Source organism: Danio aesculapii, chromosome 22 (assembly GCF_903798145.1).
Source record: "Danio aesculapii chromosome 22, fDanAes4.1, whole genome shotgun sequence".
Classification (NCBI taxonomy): Eukaryota; Metazoa; Chordata; class Actinopteri; order Cypriniformes; family Danionidae; genus Danio; species Danio aesculapii.
Window position 1 is genome coordinate 18,530,885 of NC_079456.1, and position 19,127 is coordinate 18,550,011.

The following is a 19,127-nucleotide window of genomic DNA, read 5'->3' on the forward strand; positions in this document are numbered from 1 at the left end:
GGGGAATTCTGAGTACTTTTAGTGCCAAACTTCAACAATTGTTTGTAGGAACAAAACTAGGAAGGTTGCCAAATGCAGTCAAGTCAGCATGTAATGTCTTCCTCTTTTTTCCAGCTGCCTCACAAATACTAACACGCCGCAACATTCATTCATATTCTCCCAGCAGAAGGAGCAATTTTCACTGGCTCACGGCCCTGATTGGTAACCTAAAACAACAACAAAAAGCCGCACACTGTGGCTCTCAAATGCATGAAGACTGAAGCTTGATGAATACTTGATTCTTCCCCTTGAGTGCGCCTGCCACAGATTATTAGGTAGAGTATGGATGCGAACCTGTGCCGTAAATTCTCCAGAACAACTCGATAAAGATTAATATTTAATCAAAACAATATTAGGCTTACTAGAAATACAGTAATGATAAAATGATAGGGGTGTGATCCTACACTGTTCTCATGGTTCAGTTTGATTACGGTTATCTTATTTAGTTCAATTTGATATCCTGATTTTTCTAATTGATTTGTCATTAAATAAGAACTCAGATTTAAAAACTGATGCGCTAATTTCACTTTCTTAAAGAAAACAGGCTTCACGAATGTATCAAACATCACATAAGTCAGTGTTTCTCAACCATGTTCCTGGAGGACCACCAGCTCTGCACATTTTCCATGTCTCCTAAACCAAACACACCTGGTTCAGATCATCAGATTATTAGCAGAGGCTGAAAGATTTGTAATCGGTGTAACAGCCAAAGGAGACATGGTTTTTCACCAGGAACGTTGAGAAACACTGCCATAAGTGATAATTATATGATTCTTTGTGTTTCGCTGCTCAGTGAGTGGGAGAGATGTGTTTTTTTAACATTGGACCTTTAGCAGTGACATAGTGGATATTGGGTTCTACTGTACCTTCACTTTCAGTTAAAGACTGTCCCAGTGAACTCACTGACAGAAAAATAAGTCAAGTTGTATGTTTTTAATATACTTGGAGCATTTTCAATCCTCCCTTGCCATGGTATGCTACAAGTTATGTACTTTATCTTGTTTATTACACCTTTACTTGTCACAAAACATAAAAATGTTCTGAGCCAAAATAGTTTATTAATTCATAAATTAAATGCAAAGCTGATGGGAATGAAAACAGCTGAGTGAAGCATACACTAACCTACATACTATTCAGTCATAAGATGGCGTGACAGACAACCACATAAATATGAATGTATGTTTATGGATCTAGCCATAGTATGCTACAAATGATGTCAGAAAACTATCAGTACATCATAACTGGTTATGTAAGGGATAAAGCACATTCAGATGGTTGTTATCTCAGAATAAAGCCCGACAGGCTTATTGGCAGCTCTGCAATTCAGAGCACTGTTGTATAAGACTGAAGGAGCTTTATTTTTGTGAAAATAACAGCCTGGATATACTTTATCCTGTTTTTTTACACCACTTCTTGCCACAAAACATAAAAATGTTCTGAGTCGTAATGTTACGAATAGGAACAAAAAACAGCTAAATGGAGCATAAACTAAATTATTTGCTATTCAGTCAAGTTGGCGCCAAACAGTGGCGTGACAGACTATAAACATGAATGTGGATGTATGTTTATGGATCTTGCCATAGTATGCTACATCAGAAAACCATCAGTTAAAACCAGTTATGTAAGGGTAAAGTACATTCAGATGGTTGTTATCTCAGAATAAAGCCCAACAGTTTTATTGGCAGCTCTGCGATTTAGAGCACTGTTGTATAAGACTGAAGGGCTTTATTCTGCAAAAACAACTGCCTGGATGTACTTTATCCCGTTTATTTCACTGATACTTGCCACAAAACATAAAAATGTTCTGAGATATAATATTAAATTTTTTACTTTTTAATTAAACAGCTGAAAGGAGTATACACTAACCTATGTACTATTCCCTCACAAGATAGACAGACTAGCACATAAATATGAATATGGATGTGAACGTATTCACTGATGACCAAGATGATCTGAAGTAGCCGGATGAGCCTGTGCTATTAGTTTCAATGGTTGTTATCTGGGAAAAACATACTTTGCTGGACTTTCCAATCAGAATAAAATATCACAGAAAGCCATGTGAAAAGGTCTGTTACTAAAAGATACAGAACCATCCTTGTTTGCATCACAATGCATTGTAGAAATGATTAAATTTGACACCCCTAAATAGTGATAATGTTCATACAAAGAAAATAACAATCGACAGGTAGCAAAATATACAAATGAATCAGTGCAATGTCATTAAGAAGAAAATCAGATTCATTGGTTCGTCAAGAAAACACAAGCAATTTGTACCTCTACTCAACCACTTGTGTTTAGCAATCTTCACCAGACACTCCTGTTGATGTGATGTTATAATTAAGAAATCTTCATTAGTGCAAACACTATCTAAAGACCCAGAAGGCCTTGATTAATTTGGCTGGGCTCAATATTAGTTGACGCAGGACCTCAGTGGTAAAACGCGCTGTCTGTCGTGATTATTTTCCAGAAGTGCTCCTTCTGGCTCAGACTAGAAAGCACGAAACATTCCCAACAGTCCTTTCAGCTGTCAATCAATCTGCTGCTCATGACAAAACTTCCTTGAAGGTAAAAGAAAATACTGTCAGATTGGATTGGTGCATTGGTTAACCTTGTCAGAAGCATGCGAAATACAATAACTAGACATTTTCTGTGGTCTAAAAACTTGAGGAGAGAAATTAATTAGGATTTGGGGAACATGGAATGCCACAAAAATGTTAAAATAAAAGTAAAAAGATCCCTATAAATCTGCAATCAGTGAGACTTAAAGAGTAATATTAAAGAGACATTTCACTGAAAAATTTAAATACGATCATCATTTGCTCACCCTTGACTTGCTCCAAAACAGTTTGAGTTTATTTTTGTGCTTATGAATTGAAACTAAGGTATTCTGATGAATGTTTGAAAACTGTAACCATTGACATCAATAGTTGGAAAAACAAATACCATGGAAGTCATTGGCCACCAGCATTATAAAAAAAACTCAAACAAAAAACAAGTGAAAAATAAGTCAAGGGTAAGTAAATGATGATTGATATTTTTGTGTGAAGTGTCTGTTTAAGTCAAAACTCTTTGAGAGGTATTCATCTTTGGCCATTGTGTACAGTCTCCTTCTGTTTTCTTGCTAAATGTGTGTTTTTCTTCTCCCACTATGAGTCAGCACCACCAGATACCAAAATAACCTGTCAAATATTTATTGTAAATATTGACAAATCCTGTATTTGGCCGTGAAAGAATGGATTGAGGTTACATGATGACTTCAAACTGATTTTCAGATGCATCTGCTGAGCTCTCCGCAGTCAAAGAGAAAATCAAGCGAGGAAAACTATATCTTGCATATCAAAAAAGTATTAAATAATTTAAACTCAAAACACAGATGTGCAAATATGTTTAAATTGAATGAAATGGAAAAATGTAACAAAACAGGAAAACCACCAGAGACGGAATAACATGAAAATTGACTTTAGTATTTACATAATAATCTTTGTTTAAATAAAGTGTAGTGTGAAATTGTATACTACTACTACTACTACTACTAATAATAATAATAAATTGTAATAAAATAAATATTTTTAAATGGCCAAAATCTTGTGAATTGTTTATATGGAAACATCCTTCCAGGTCATTCAGTTTGGCCCAGAAAGATTTATTTTCGGCGCGCAAATCTTCACACACTTTTTAATCACACCGAGTCATAAATCTGTTCCATTTAGAGCCCCCTCTATCTCCTCCATATTTTGTTTGATGCCGGCCTGCTTCACTTGCATATTAACCAGTGTGGCGTCTAAAGCCTGGTTTATACTTCTGCGTTGAGTGATCGGCGTGACCCAAGGCGCATACTGTACCTTGCGCGTTATCGTGCATTTATACTTCTGCGCGCTGTTTGTGTCCTCTGCAATAACAGTTCTGAAACGCTAGCTGGCAGTGAGGTTTTTATGTTCCTCTTTGTCGTGTTTCTTCGCTGGTATTTAGTTTTTTCTGAACGCTACCTTATTGTAGAAGTAGCTCAAACTCACTCATTTTGAGGCAGGAACCGGTGGATGTGCAACAACTTTAATCATAAGGTAAACACAAAGCAAAACTTTCCAACTTGAGCTCTTTCCTGGGATTCGACACTTGTAAACACTCGCTCCAACGGGTTTGCGCGGTTCTCAGTCCCACCCACACTCATCAGTGCTACCAAGCTGACCAATCACAGAGCTTGCGTTGTTGAGACGTGTAGTTACATTTTTTAAAAGGTGTCGTCAGTGTCGGCGATGGCCACGGCGAGGGCTATGCATTCACGCGCAAGCTGCGCTGGAGCATACGTGTGTGCTTGACGCAGAAGGGAACAGTTGAAGCAGCCATTTTGTCCTTATCAACTTTTTCAGATCATCTCCCTTAGAACTAACTGCGGCAAGAATCAAATTTACATTTTCTTGTGAGAAAGAGTCACCTGCATTTGCGTCCTCCATAACAGCTGACACCTTTGACATTTTTTATTCATTTTGCCAGCACCTGACGTTAAATACCTTACAAAGAGTGTTTTGTAAGCACCCCCCCCCCATTCTGAATTGTTTATATTAGTTAACATTAAATAACAACAATATTTACTTTTTTGTATTTAATGTATTTTATATGTATTCTTTCTCCTTTATTTTTTGATTCTGTAAATAATTGTTTAGAAAAATACATGGAAAGGTATATAATCTTTTCCCACACAAGTTATCTTAATAACGTAGATGTTAAAAATGACAAACAAAAACAGCCTTTAACTCAATGCTCCTTCATAATAAATAAATACAGGCCCGTAGCCAGGGGGGGTTCGGGTGGTTCAAAAAAACCACCCCTCACTGACAAACGTCCAGAATTTTTCATATACATGAACTCATTTGTCCGATTTTAAGTGCTATGCCATCATAAACTGTGAAAATAACCCATCGAAAAAGGTTTTAAAACCTTTGAGTGGAATCCTCTGTTGACTGTCGCTTCTGTGTGACTTTAATTAATCAGTTTTGACCAATGCTAACAAACAATTTTCATGAGTTCAACATCTAGCTGTGCACGAAAACATACAATCTGGCGTAAGTGAAGTCATCTTTCAAAACTGTATTGTTTTTAAATAGAGAAAATATTTTACAAGTAACTTTTATTTTACATCTTGGACCTTGGAAACAAATGAAAATGACCAATGAAAAGGCGTGAAAATTAAAATGAAGTTGTTGAGAAAAAATGGCTATTTTTGTTATCCATGAATTTTCGAATGCTTTTTTTTTTGGTTATGATGACCATCCGACAATCTATTTCAGCTAAAATAGTGCTTAAAATGTCATAATTAAATTCTAGCCTAATTGAGGCCTATAACTGCAAAAAGGTTCACTTTTTGAGAAAAAAAAGAACCCCCCCTTTCACCAGGCTGGCTTCAGGCCTGAAATAGACACCAACAAAAACAAAACTCTGACCCTAGAATCCATTGTGAACTCTTAAATAATTAACAGTAAGACTGTGTGAAAAGCACAACGCTGGCTGGGATGTTTATGTCATCACACTATACTGAGAACAAACTCCGACTCCGACAGCGAAATGATTTTGTGATGGGCCTAAGTTAATAAGCATCAGGCATGACTCCAGCTCATAAATCTTCCCCACACATTTGACTTAACTAATACTTCACAGTCAGGCAGATAGAGAGGGAATTGCCTGCACTCACTAAATTATGACCGGGAAATAAGAAATATCTGCAGAAATTGTGTGTGTGTGTGTGTGTGTGCGTGTGTGTGTGTGTGTGCAATGGTTTAAAATGTGACTCGGCGAACCACAAGCTGCTTTAATGTCCTTTTATCCTTACTCTGGATTGTGCACCTTTATCCAAAGGCACTTTCTGTTCCCTCTGAACAAATATTTGCGTTACGGATTGGGATTTAAAAAAGAGAAGATATAGAACCGAACAAGAGCATGATATTAACATACGCAAGTAGCATGAAATACGTTTTGAAGTGCATTCTGCAGCACTGGGATTAATTAAGCATGTCACACGCTAATCAGCTTTTTATTCAAGTCGCAAATGATTTGCTTCACGCAAAGAATAAAGGACGTTTGGAGCCTGCCATGTATGTTTATGCATTTTTTTCTCTGTTTTGTGAGTTTAACAATTTACGTTTGAATTATGGCTACTGTTTTTATGGATAAAAAAAAACTGTTCATCAAAGATCACTATATGGGACAGGCCCTCTAGTTTTCCACGATTTTTTTTGTGATAAAAATGACTTGGTGGTGGTAACTCCCCAAAAATTTGCGGACAATTTTGCGATAAAAAAAGAAATATATATAAATATAAATATAAATAAAATTATATATAATATGGTACATAGAAAGAAAGTAAAATAACGGCCATTAAATTACAGAAATTTACCAGAAATTTCATTCATTCATTTTCTTTTCGGCTTAGTCCCTTTATTAATCTGGGGTCGCCACAGTGGAATGAACCGCCAACTTATCCAGCATCTGTTTTACGCAGCAGATGCCCTTCCAGCCGCAACCCATCACTGGGAAACATCCATACACTCTATCACACACATTCACTACCGCCAATTTAGCTTACCCAATTTACCTATACCACGTCTTTGGACTTGTGGGGGAAACCTGAGCACCCGGAGGAAACCCACATGAACACTGGGAGAACATGCAAACTCCACACAGAAATACCAACTGAGCCAGCCGAGGCTCCAACCAGCGACCTTCTTGCGGTGAGGCGAATGTGCTACTCCCTGCGCCACCGCGTCGCCCACCGGAAATTCCAATTTAAGGCAATTTGTGTAATTTAACGTTCATTATTTTATGGTAAATTTCTGTAATTAATGCCCATTATTATTATTATTTTTTTCCGGCACCTCATTTTTTTTCAGTGTACTATATTAGATGTGCATTCTGACACAATGATGCAAATCATAAAATGGTCTCTTGTCAAGACTAAATCTAAAACGGTAGGAATTAAGCCAAAGGAAGGTTGTATAACTCTTATTTTTATCCACAATCTTAATTTTTCTTTCTCAGATTTCACTCCTCAAAGCATTTGACATAATATACCTCACTCAGGAGATGCGTTAGGGCTTCACCTAATGTAATACACCTAAAACATGGATTGCTGTAAAACTCGTCAATGGCAGGGAAGCTTTTTCTCTCATCAACGGCAGGGAAAGAGTTAAGCGAAATCATTTATCGATTTGACGCACATCATAATAGGCTACCAGCCATGTAAAGCAAAAATAATGTCCTTCAATTCGGTCATGTCCATCAGCTGTCATCCCTAAACTAATCTCCATCATTGTAAGCTGCTTGCTTTTCTGTCTGTTCCATTGCTCTGTTTGTTAAATGTTTGCTCCCACTTTCTTTTGCAGTCTGACACATGTCAAACGCACAAAACACCCAATATGCATTTTATTCATTCGATTTGTGCCACAAGATGTCTAATCGCATCTTTGCATTGACTTCACATGTAAATCACTCACGTTTCATGCTTCCTGCATAGGCTGCAAAAACTACCCTCCCCTGCTTCCATGTAATTTTAGGATTGTGAGTGTGCAGGTAAGACATCTTTTTATGAGAGACACTCAAAATACATTATGTAAAACAATTAATTGCAAACTGAAATACATATAATACATATTATTATATGGTTTTGAATTGGATGTTTAATGACCTTACACTGTAAAAAATAAATCCGTAAAAAATTTACGGTAAAAAACCAGCAGCCGTGGTTGCCAGTATTTTACAGTTAAAAATACAGTACAAGTAATTTCTAATTTTTACAGTAAACTACCGTATTTCATTAATTTATAGAGGTAATGTGTTTGTATTTTGAATTACCAACATCTACACATCTTTTGTTACACAGGTAGACACGTTAACACAGCCATATGCAGGTGGTGATGAGAAAATTACATAATAAACCAATCCCCATCACAAACAACTTTCCCCACAAGCAGAAAAGTGGATCAATGTATAGAAGGTGCTCAGTGTCATTCACACAGCTACTAAACACTAGTATGGTAATACGCATAAAATTAAAGTCATGAAATAAACATTGTTTATTAACATTAGATGTAACATAAATCTCTAATGTACTGTACATAACTGATGGGGAAACAACTAAAACGATCCATAGTAATATCAACAAAAAGCATAAAGAGTGATGTGCCATGCAGGGAATTCTGGGAAAGTCAATTTACGGTTATTTGGCGTATATATTAAGGAAACATACTGTTAACCAGGTTATGGATTTTTACTGTAGCATTTTTACAGTTTTTTGCAGTTGAAATCACGGCTATTTTTTACAGTGTATTTCCTTTTTATGCAATTATTTTGCGTTTAAAGTAAGAGTTTTTTTTGCAGGATCCCAGTATCGACTTTTTGTCCATTTTGCGTTGGATTCAGCGATCGCAGAATCGCGAAAAACTAGGGGTCTCATAGCATACAACAACAACAACAACAATAACAAAAACTAATGAGTAAATAGCAAATCCGTATCATTCAAGGCATGTTTAAATAACAACTATATACTAAAAATAGAAGTTTTTGCTTTGTGAACAACAAAAACAAACAAAATTGCATTTTTTGTAATTCACGACAATGATAACAGCATTGTTTCCAAAAGTTTGTGTTGATGTTGTGTAAACGGGTGGCATGGTGCCTCTGTGTTTTTTTTTTTCCAAAATATCAAACAAATATTTCAATTAATAACATAATATACTGGAGATGTATTTTTTACGAAGAATTAGCCATTCATATGGTTCAAAACGTTGTGAGAAATTGATCCACAAATCAGCTGCCCACATTCTCCACCAATTTCCAATTCATTTTTATTAGGAATTTAAAAAACTAAAACTTCTAAAATATAAAGCAAGTTTACAATATCATGAAGCTCAAGCAGTAGCATTTAAAAATATATATCCAAGGTTACAAAGCATTTCTGGCATCTCGACTTTGTGCACAGCTCTAATTGACCTGCAACATAATACTCAGGTTAAGAAAGCCAATGGAGCAGAAATGGCCAAGTACACACACTCCTCTGGGAGATTCAGAGAATAACCAGCAGGGAAGTATTTGAGGCAACATACAGCTGCTAAAAGCTACATGGAAATATTGCGGCATTATGGACAATGGTATCCACAAACACATTAGGGATCTCTATGAAAGGCTATTAGTATGTTCAAACGCTTTTACCTCAGTTTGAGCATAAGAGTTGCAATTAGTATAACGTTTTAATTGGCCCAGTGGGTTTGTTGATACACACATTAGGCTGTGTATCGAACAGCTGCCCTCTGAACCTGTCCGGTTTGGTGGTGCTGTAGGTGTATTGACATCGCTAGTGGTCGCCATGGAAACTGGAGGTTTCTGGTAGAGGCAGGTGAGCTTCAAAGGACTGATGTGGTTGTGATGAGAACAGACAGTCTTTGAATCACATTACACCAGAGACTGGGCGAGCAAACAAATTAACCTGACAAGGGCTTCAGCGCCTCTTTGATCATTCTTATTGAAGGGGTGTGTGCGCTTGTACATTAACCACTGTTCTCGCACAAAAACATCCAGATTGTTCCTCTCGAGGTGTAATTTAAAACTGCCATTCCTGGTGAGGAATAAACCAAATGTCGAACAGGAGACAAGACAAGATGCTTATGCAACCCTCGTGTACTTTTGAGTATTTTTTGGGGGGGAAAAGATATTGATAAAATATATATCTTTAGAGATAATCATTCTGTTGTAGTTATACACAATGTACAAAAAAAAAAATAGATATTAAGTATTTAAGGAAAAATTTCTCACAGTTGCTTGTATTCACCACCCCTTTTTTCATTCTTTTCAATATAAATATAAATAAAATGTACATTATAGAATTCTAGAAAAACAGTGGTCAATGGAGAATGTAAAAATGGTTCGGGCTGATAAAAACATAATGCTGATTTGATAATCACTTGTTACAACTGAGGCCTGCAGGAGAGCATTACTGATTGAACAACCTTGAAGCAGATGAGCTACAGCAGCAGAAAAGCACACTTGATGCTGGCTGATTAAAATTGGACACCAGAAAACTGGAAAATATGACAATGATCTTTCTGCTTTTTATTTTTGATCTGAAATTGGCAAGAACAACTTGAAAGTATGGATCCATGCTGCCCTGTATTAACAGTCCCAGGTGATGGTGATGTAATAATGTGTGGGATTTTCTTCGGGCCCGTTAGTGCCAGCTAAGCATTTTTTAAATGCCACAACCTACCAAGCTAATGGTCAGTATTGTTACTTACCATGTTTATATCTTAATGACTAGCTCTAATGAATGTGATTTTTGCTATTAGAAACCTAGCTATCGTGCTCTGTAATCCAATTCCACATTAGATCAATTGAAATCAATCCTTTAATGAAGTACTGGTTCAAAATCATATCTAAATTAAACACTACAGACACATTGATTAGGGCTGGATTGAGAAACCAATGTTTCATGGATCGATTCTTGAATTTTTTAAATGCATCGCGATTCTCTCTGAAATATAATCTGAGTTTAGTTTTTGACAGCAGTTGGCACTTTTGGCTTGCAGATTGCGCTCTCAGGTAGTCTGTAACAGTATATGGTGCTCTTAGTTTTTAACCATACACTGTTAATGGTTAGCACACACCAAGCTGATGACAAACAAGAAGTGATGACGAAACCCCTCTGTTTTCACCTCACGTCAGTCCGTGAATACACCAAATGGGCGGCAGCCAACTGAACTGCAGGTTCTGTGCCTGCGCAAGAGGATGTGTCTTTCCGCACCTGTGGGTGGCAGTAGTCTGTTTTCTCATTCCATAAAAATAAACTGAATCTTCAGATGCGCATGTGCAAATGGTAAACAAATGAGCATTAGTACCATTTTACACAGTATTTTCCACTCACCATGGAAAGATTCATTCATTCAAATGCATTCAGAAAATTTTCAAACGGGTGCAGAATCGTTTCTTGTTTCACAATGGTCAATTTGGTCATCGCAAGGTCAATTTATTTATAGAGCTGACCAAAATGCTTTACTGCAGCAACATTTTAAAATAAACATCAAAGAAAATTACGATTGAGCAGTGGGGGACAACCAGTTAGGCCTCCAGATCTCCCAATCTTTGACCTATGGGTGGAGTGTAACATTGAAGAAGTTCAAATAAATAGATAGTAGTTTGATTGTGAAGAGTTTTAATAACAAAAAGTACAACCAACCGGCAGTCATTCAAGAGATCTAAGGACTGGGGTAATGTGTTCATGCTTACGGCACTTTTAAGGGGAGTCTAGCTGCTGCGTTCTGAACAAGCTGAAGTCAAGTGATTTGAGACTTAGGTATATCACAATATAGAGAGTTGCAGTAATCTAATTGTGATGTGACAAATTCATGAACAGCCATTTTAAGGGATCTGGGAGTAAATAGTTGTTTAACTTTGATTGATAGATGGTGGAATGCATTAATGTATTGTCCCAGCTCCAACATTGATGCATAGTAAAAAAATAGTTCAGCTAAAAATGAAGTGTCTTTCATGAGCAGAAGCGAATCCATGATTCCGTTCTAGTCTACCGCTCCCACTCCTCTGGCTCACTTTACCAGACATAAAGTGTTTATATGATGGGAGGGCTTCCCCTCACTCACTGCATTTGGAGGGGAGGATTCGGGTGAAGGTGCGTTTCGCTCCAGCAGAGCATTCGCCAGGATCGACCACATCCCTCGCACTGCTTCCTGCATCTTCTCACTTCTGTCTCCCTCTCTGTCTCACTTTCTCTCTCTTTGACTAGGACAGGATTGACCGCCCATGCTTCATTGCCTTGCAGCTGAAAGCTCGCTTGTAAGGCCACGGGACGGTACAACAAACACATTGAGGCTGCAGAAAGCCTACAAGCTGTGAAGGTGTGACTCTGTTGTAGATTACACCAGGATTAAATGTGCTGCCTCTCAGTACTGCTGTAGTGGGTTTAGTTTGACAGGCTGTCTGCAGCTTCTACTGTTTGGATGTTTATATTCAAATCATACATAAAAGACACCATATAAATATACAGTTTATTTTAGGGCTGCACAATATATCTTTTGAGCACTGATATCGCAATGTGTGTATTGGCAATATCTCACGATTAGATTATTTATTGAAAATTAAAGATATTTTAAAATAATTTATACAATGATGACGATGTTATTTTATGTTTGATTGTACAGTTTCTGTACCTGGATGCTGTTAGACTCTCCAGAAAACCATAAAGCACTGTTTGTTTCACTTTTATCTTTGCTCTGTTGTATTTATTTATGCTTGTAATTTATTATGATTTATAATAATAATAATAATAATAATAATAATAATAATAATAATAATAATAATAATAATAATAATAACAATAATAATAATAATAATAATAATAATAATAATAATAATAATAATAATAATAATAACAATAATAATAAAACAGTTTAGAGTAACAGTAAAATTGAATCATTCAAAATAAAACATTCAAAATAGAAAAAAAACATTCAAATATCTCGAAACATAAAACAAACCAAGAGTGCACACCTCATGAATAGGGAAGCGTAAAGTAGTGTGTTTTCAAGGATGATTTAAACAATCTAAAAGATTCAGTGTGTCTAATGATAAAGGGAAGAGAGTTTCAGAGCCTCAGAGCCAGGGAAGAGAAAGCCCGGTTATGTAATGTAATGTGTATTTATATCATTTTATCATGTACGGCTATACACCCAAATCACTTCACAATCATAAGGGGTGTCTTTTCCACAACACTATCAGTGTTCAGCATCCACCTGGATGATGCGACGGCAGCCACATGGCAACGGCGCCAGTGTGCTCACCACACACCAGCTATTGGTGGAGTGAAGAGACAATGATAGAGGCAATTAGGTGGATTAGGTAAGGACCGATAGAGGAAATTTGGCCAGGACACCGGGGTTACACCCCTACTCTTCATGAGAAGTGCCATGGGATTTTCAATGACCACAGAGAGTCAGGACCTTGGTTTAAATTCTCATTCAAAAGACAGCGTTCACTGACAGTATAAAGTCCCCTTCACTATATTGGGGCATTAGGACTCACACAGACAACAGGTTGGGCGCCCCCTGCTGGCCTCACTAACACCACTTTCAACAGAAACCTAGTTTTCCCAAGTGGTCTCCCATCCAGGTACTGACCAGGCTTAGCTCAGTGAGCAACCGGTTTTGGGCTGCAGGGTGATATGGCTGTGGGGTCACCCATAGAGCGCAGACAAGTGGAGGGGACTGTTAAAAGACCAGAGCTGAGGGAACGGAGGTCACGTGAAGGGGAGTACCTTGTTAAAAGTTCAGAGAGATAGTGTGAGCCAAACCATCCAGGGCCTTGTATGTGAGCATGAGGATGCTTTATACAAATGCACTGCATAAAAAATTATCATCCCAATCTATCATCCCAAAAAGTAAGTGTTTTCACACATGCCTTATTTAGTTCGGCTGAATCGCACTAGAGTTCGTTTTCCCTCTTGGTGCGGTTTGTTTGGGCAGGTGTGAGTGCACCAAAAGCGGACCAAAAAAAGCGTACCGAGACCTCCTTGAAGAGGTCTCCATACGATTTCAAACGAACCCTGGAGCAGTTCGTTTGTGGTGAGAACATGATCCGAACTAAAACAGACCAACTGCAAAAAGTACTGCGTCTTTTTGAACTAATCCAGCTGCCGTAGTCCAGTTGCGCTGTGCATTATGGAATGTGTAGGAAATATATTTGTTGACTGCGCTTTACCAACAATTTTAAACAGAGAGAGAGAAAAACATTACCTTATTGATTATTGGTAATATTTCCATAAGATGATCATGTTGCAGTTTAGGTAAATTAATTTACCCTAAAATTATTAAATGTTTTCAAATAGAGCTGTGGTGAATATATATTGCAGAAAAACAAAACATGGCAATGTCATATTTTTTCAATATCGTACATCCCAAGGTTTATTAATTTGATGAAATATACTAAATATTTTTTATATAGTGAGAGCTGAACTATACAAGTAACCAACCAATTTCCTATGAAACTGCACTAAAAATGTATTTATGTGTGGTTTATTTATTTATTCCCACATAACAAAATGCCATTATTGTTCCTAATGATACTATAAAGATCCAAATGACTTAAATTTTAAATGGTAAAATATTAATAAAAAACAAATAAAAATGTACATGTTTATTAGCACAAAAAAAAGTGAGTACTAAATCACCAGTTATTATTAGGAATGCTCCAATTGATCGACCGAAGATCGGTATCGGCCGATAATCACATTTTATTACTCAATCGGTACTCGCTGATCTGGCCGATCACTATCGCAAGTGTTCGTTTGTAGGCTTACAAGCAGAGGAAGACGCATTTTAACTTCTTATGCATCAAATACGCACTCCAAGCTTCTTCACTGAGGAACGTTTGAGGAATTCTTCTCCAAATTGCATTGTTAGTCATTTTTCTTACCAATTTTTTAATCTATTTTTTATTTTCTGTAAAGCTTTTTCTGACCATGACATGTCTACACTAAATGTTTATAAGAGACAATTTTAAGGGATTATATGCAACATCCTTAATTTTTTTTAATGAAATTGTTCTTTATGCAATGTTAAAGTTATATGTAGCTTAAGACTCAGTACTCTGTAATGGCAGATCATCATGACAAGGAATTGGTACTCTGTATCGGCTCCAAAAATCCTAATTGGAGCATCCCTAGTCATTATTGCCACTTACTGGGTGTACTTGACTAGGTGATATAAAAGGCTATAGAAACCGGTCTGAGAATTAATAACAAGAATGCTGTTTATTCTAGATTGTAATCAGGAATTTTCCCACCTTCAAAATGTTCTAATTATTACTTCATTAGGCCAAAAGTGTGCATCTGTTATTGCATTACCTTTCTCACAAGTGGCTCCTCCATAACTGGGCAAACACAGACACACAAAAGAGTTGATCTCATCAATGCAGGTTCCTCCATTCTGACATGGATTCGACTGACAATCATCAATATCTGTGAGAACAAACAAACCCAGAAGAAGTATTAATTTCAGAAACAAAACATTGGCTTGAGCAGGGTTTTTTTTCATTAGAGCTGAGAAAGTACCGCAGGTGCTTCAAAATGACACAGTAGAATGTTGCGATTTTGTTCTCATTATTTTTCTATTTTCGAACTAACATATGTCCTAACATTGCTATATTTCCAATTACTGAGGTAAAATGTCTTGCTGGCATTTACAACTACTACAACGCCTGGACTGAAATCACTATTATAATGATCTAGACTGATTTTACAAATGCATTTGTGCAAAAAAAAAGGAAAAAAAAGAAAAGAAAAAGAATGATAGTGAATCAGCTGGAAATATAAAATCTTTGTATATCTTTTGCAAGGAAGAATTAGTCAAGCAAATGTGATGAAGATGTTGTTGCTGGGATTTCCTGGTGTTACTTTAGAAACTGAACATACACGCGTTATCCATATTGTCTCTGTCATTTTGATCAAATGAATTTACACATTTTACATTGCTTTTTATTACTATAATACCTTCTGTTGTACTTGGTCTACCCCAGACAAGATTCCAAACCAGGTTTCAGGCATGGTATGCACTAAAAAAGACACTACAGACCACAGCATCCAGCATCAGTAAGTAGTACACCTCATGAGGCCAGGTGAGTGAAGTTTACTGCGATATGGGTCACAATACTAATATAATCACTCCAGTTCTACTCAAACTAACAGCATTGGACGCAGGTGTGAAAACAAGAAATGCTGTAAGAAGCAGCTTCTAGTGTAAGTTACTAGTCTACCTTTTGAGGCCAGGGGGATGAGGTTTACTCTCACTAACAAGGATGTAAAAAAATACCACAGTAGCATTTGTTTACCTCTTGAGTGTGCCTCTTGAGGTCACTCCCATATGGGTCACGGCACCAACGTAACGTACAGTTCTACTTCTATCGCTCCAAGATTCAGATTGGCTTCTTTAGCAGTTTTTATTGAGGATTTACCTGCACAGCACTGACTAGTCTACATCTACCACTCTAAACCACACTCTCATCCGGGTCACGGCACCAATGTAATAAGTACAGTTTTACTTTCACCATTTTAAGTAAGATTCAAATGGGCTTCTTAATCAGTTTTTATCAAGGATTACCTGCACAATTTTTATTAGATGGCTTTGATTACATTTACACCTCACTCTCATCCGGGTCATGGCACCAATATAAACAGAACAGTTTTACCTTTGCCATTCCAAGTAATTATTTGATTGGCTTCTCTTCCAGTTTGATCATAGATTTACCCGCACAATTCTTACTAGATTCCTACATTTTAAACTGTAAACCTCACTCTCATCCGGGTCACGGCACCAATGTAACCAGTTATGTTTTACTTTCACCATTTTAAGGGAGATTCAAACTGGCTTCTCTGCCAGTTTTCATCAAGGATTTACCTGCACAATTCTTATTAGATGGCTTTGATTGCATTCTAAACTCTAAATCTCACTCTTATCTAGGTCACGGCACCAATATAACCAGTACAGTTTTACTTTCACCATTCCAAGTAAGATTCTGATTGGGTCCTCTGGGAGTCTTTATTGAGGATTTACCTGCACAATTGTGACTAGTTGGCCTTAATTACATTTACCACTCTAAACCACACTCTCATCCAGGTCACGGTACCAATCTAACCAGTACAGTTTTAATTTCACCATTCGAAGTAAGATTCAAACTGACTTCTCTTCCAGTTTTGATCAAGGTTTTAACGCACAAATCTTACTAGATGTGCTAGATTACATTTTAAACTCTAAACCTCACTTTCATCTGGGTCACGACAGCAATTTAATCCACCTGTTTTACTCACCACACTCCTAGTGGGATTCAAACCCACTAAGGATTCAAAGGAAAGTGGGGTTTACCCTCACTGCTCCTACTAGCTGGCCTCCATTAGATTACCAAACAAAGCACAGCACATCTGCATGAACACCGCTGGCATCCCTCCAGATATCCCAGCATGACAGCTGTGATGGTAAACTTGACATTTCGTAATGTCATTTGGCAAGTTAATGCACCATAAAAGTTAACGGAGAAAAAGCAGTGTGCAAATTGCATAATGACTCGGACAGAAGCTTTTTATTAGATATCGCTGAGGCTCAGTCAGTTTCATTTTATAAAACCTAACTACTTTTTTGGTGCCAAATAAGCTGCATTACATCTTAAATGTTAAAGAAATGCTACTTTTATGTGATACAGTTATAATATATACGTGAATCTATAAAAAATGACATATAATGACAATATTTATGTTGTGAATGCAATTTTTGACCAGGTAAAAAAATGGATGGATGGACAGATGGATTTATGCCTGTAAGCATGAAACTTTGAGTTATTTAAGTTATTGAAGTTATAAAAAATTTCCTTTGAACAGGACAATAAAATATATCACACCTTTAGCTCCAACTCTGAATAAATAAATAAGCAAGCATACTTTTAAAGCCCTTTGGTGTTAAGCAGACATACAGATACCTCTAAATATAGAAAGTGAACATTTTTGAGCCTTGAAACAAAATTTCCATTTTAAAAGCTTCTGAAACTCTTATCGTACACACACACACACACGCACATGCACATAAACACAGCCACGCATTAAATCAGAGCTGGGTCAGTGGGGTGCATGGAGAAATGGACACACATACTCTAAATCCAATAGTCCACCTGCCTGCAAACATTTCTTCTGCTCATCCCGAGCTCGAGGGCAAAATCAATTAAGACACAGCTGGCAAACGAGAGCCTCTAGCCTACAACCCATCTGAGTGCATCTCCTGGGCTCCAGAGAGGGCAAAGGCAGAGGGCGGCTGGATCATCTCCACTTTGCCTGGAGTATAACACACCCATGCCTGGATTAATGAGGTTTAGAGGCAGAAGAAACATGCTGGGATGAAAGCGGAGCTCCGCTGAATCAAAGCGACGCAGTGGTTGCGCTATCACCGAGTCAAAGGGTCAGATGATTTCAAGCAGGGAAAGACTTGGCATGTCTAGACTGCCAATCCTGGGATCACGAAGGGCGGAAAACAGAGTCATACTCGTCCTCATTAATACATTCCCACAACTCTACAGTACAATTTAGTCATCAACACTAAATTGTTGAACAAAAAAAATACTTTTTTTATGAGAGATTATTTTCAGTGTATCAGAAATGCATGAACCAATTTAAATCAAAAACATGTATAACACAACCAGCCACTCTCTAGAATGAATGACTCTCATGAGACAGTCTTTTTATAAAATATTGTATTTCAAATCCTAAATAAACTATTCATATTCTCTTTTAGATAATCAAACATGAAGTGATGTTTCTGAACAAACGATTGTTGTACAAACAGTATATCTGTAATTCAATTCTAAAATGATTCTCTTGAGGCAGTTTGTTTCAGTGCAAGAAAAACAGACCATGTGACCAATGTAGTGATTCCAGAATGATATGTGTATATCATGATATGATTATATGAATAGTTATTTTTGGTCAAAAATAAACAACCAAGCCATTAGAAAAGAAAATTAACAGATCGATTGCGATAGGATCTTTTCACTACATCAAAAACAACATCAACCAAAGCAATTTTGAATGAATTACAATTAAAAACAGTAGTTTCAATTAATCAGAAACGTGAATGAATGAATGAATGAATGAATGAATGAATGAATGAATGAATGAATGACTCTTATGAATCGGTTTGTTTTAATGAACCAGAAACATACAGCACGTCTAGCCTGAATCTTGAATGAATGACTCTTATGAACCAGTTTGTTTCAATGAATCAGAAACATACAGCATGACTAGCCTGAATCTTGAACAAATGACTCTTATGAATCAGTTTGTTTTAATGAACCAGAAACATACAGCATGACTAGCCTGAATCTTGAACAAATGACTCTTATGAATCAGTTTGTTTTAATGAACCAGAAACATACAGCATGACTAGCCTGACTCTTGAATGAATGACTCATAAATCAGTTTGTTTCAATGAATCTAAAACATACAGCATGACTAGCCTGATTCTAGAACAAATAACTCTTATGAATCAGTTTGATTCAAGGAA

General features: G+C 36.9%; 1 protein-coding gene across 1 annotated transcript in view; it reads right to left on the bottom strand.

Moving 5' to 3' along the window:
- Positions 1 to 19,127, bottom strand: part of ncanb (neurocan b) — a 242,756-nt gene that overhangs the window by 30,891 nt on the left and 192,738 nt on the right. The window contains exon 10 of the mRNA XM_056447233.1: positions 14,933 to 15,046. Coding sequence (XP_056303208.1) covers positions 14,933 to 15,046 — 114 coding nt within the window. The remainder of the gene's footprint in view (positions 1 to 14,932; positions 15,047 to 19,127) is intronic.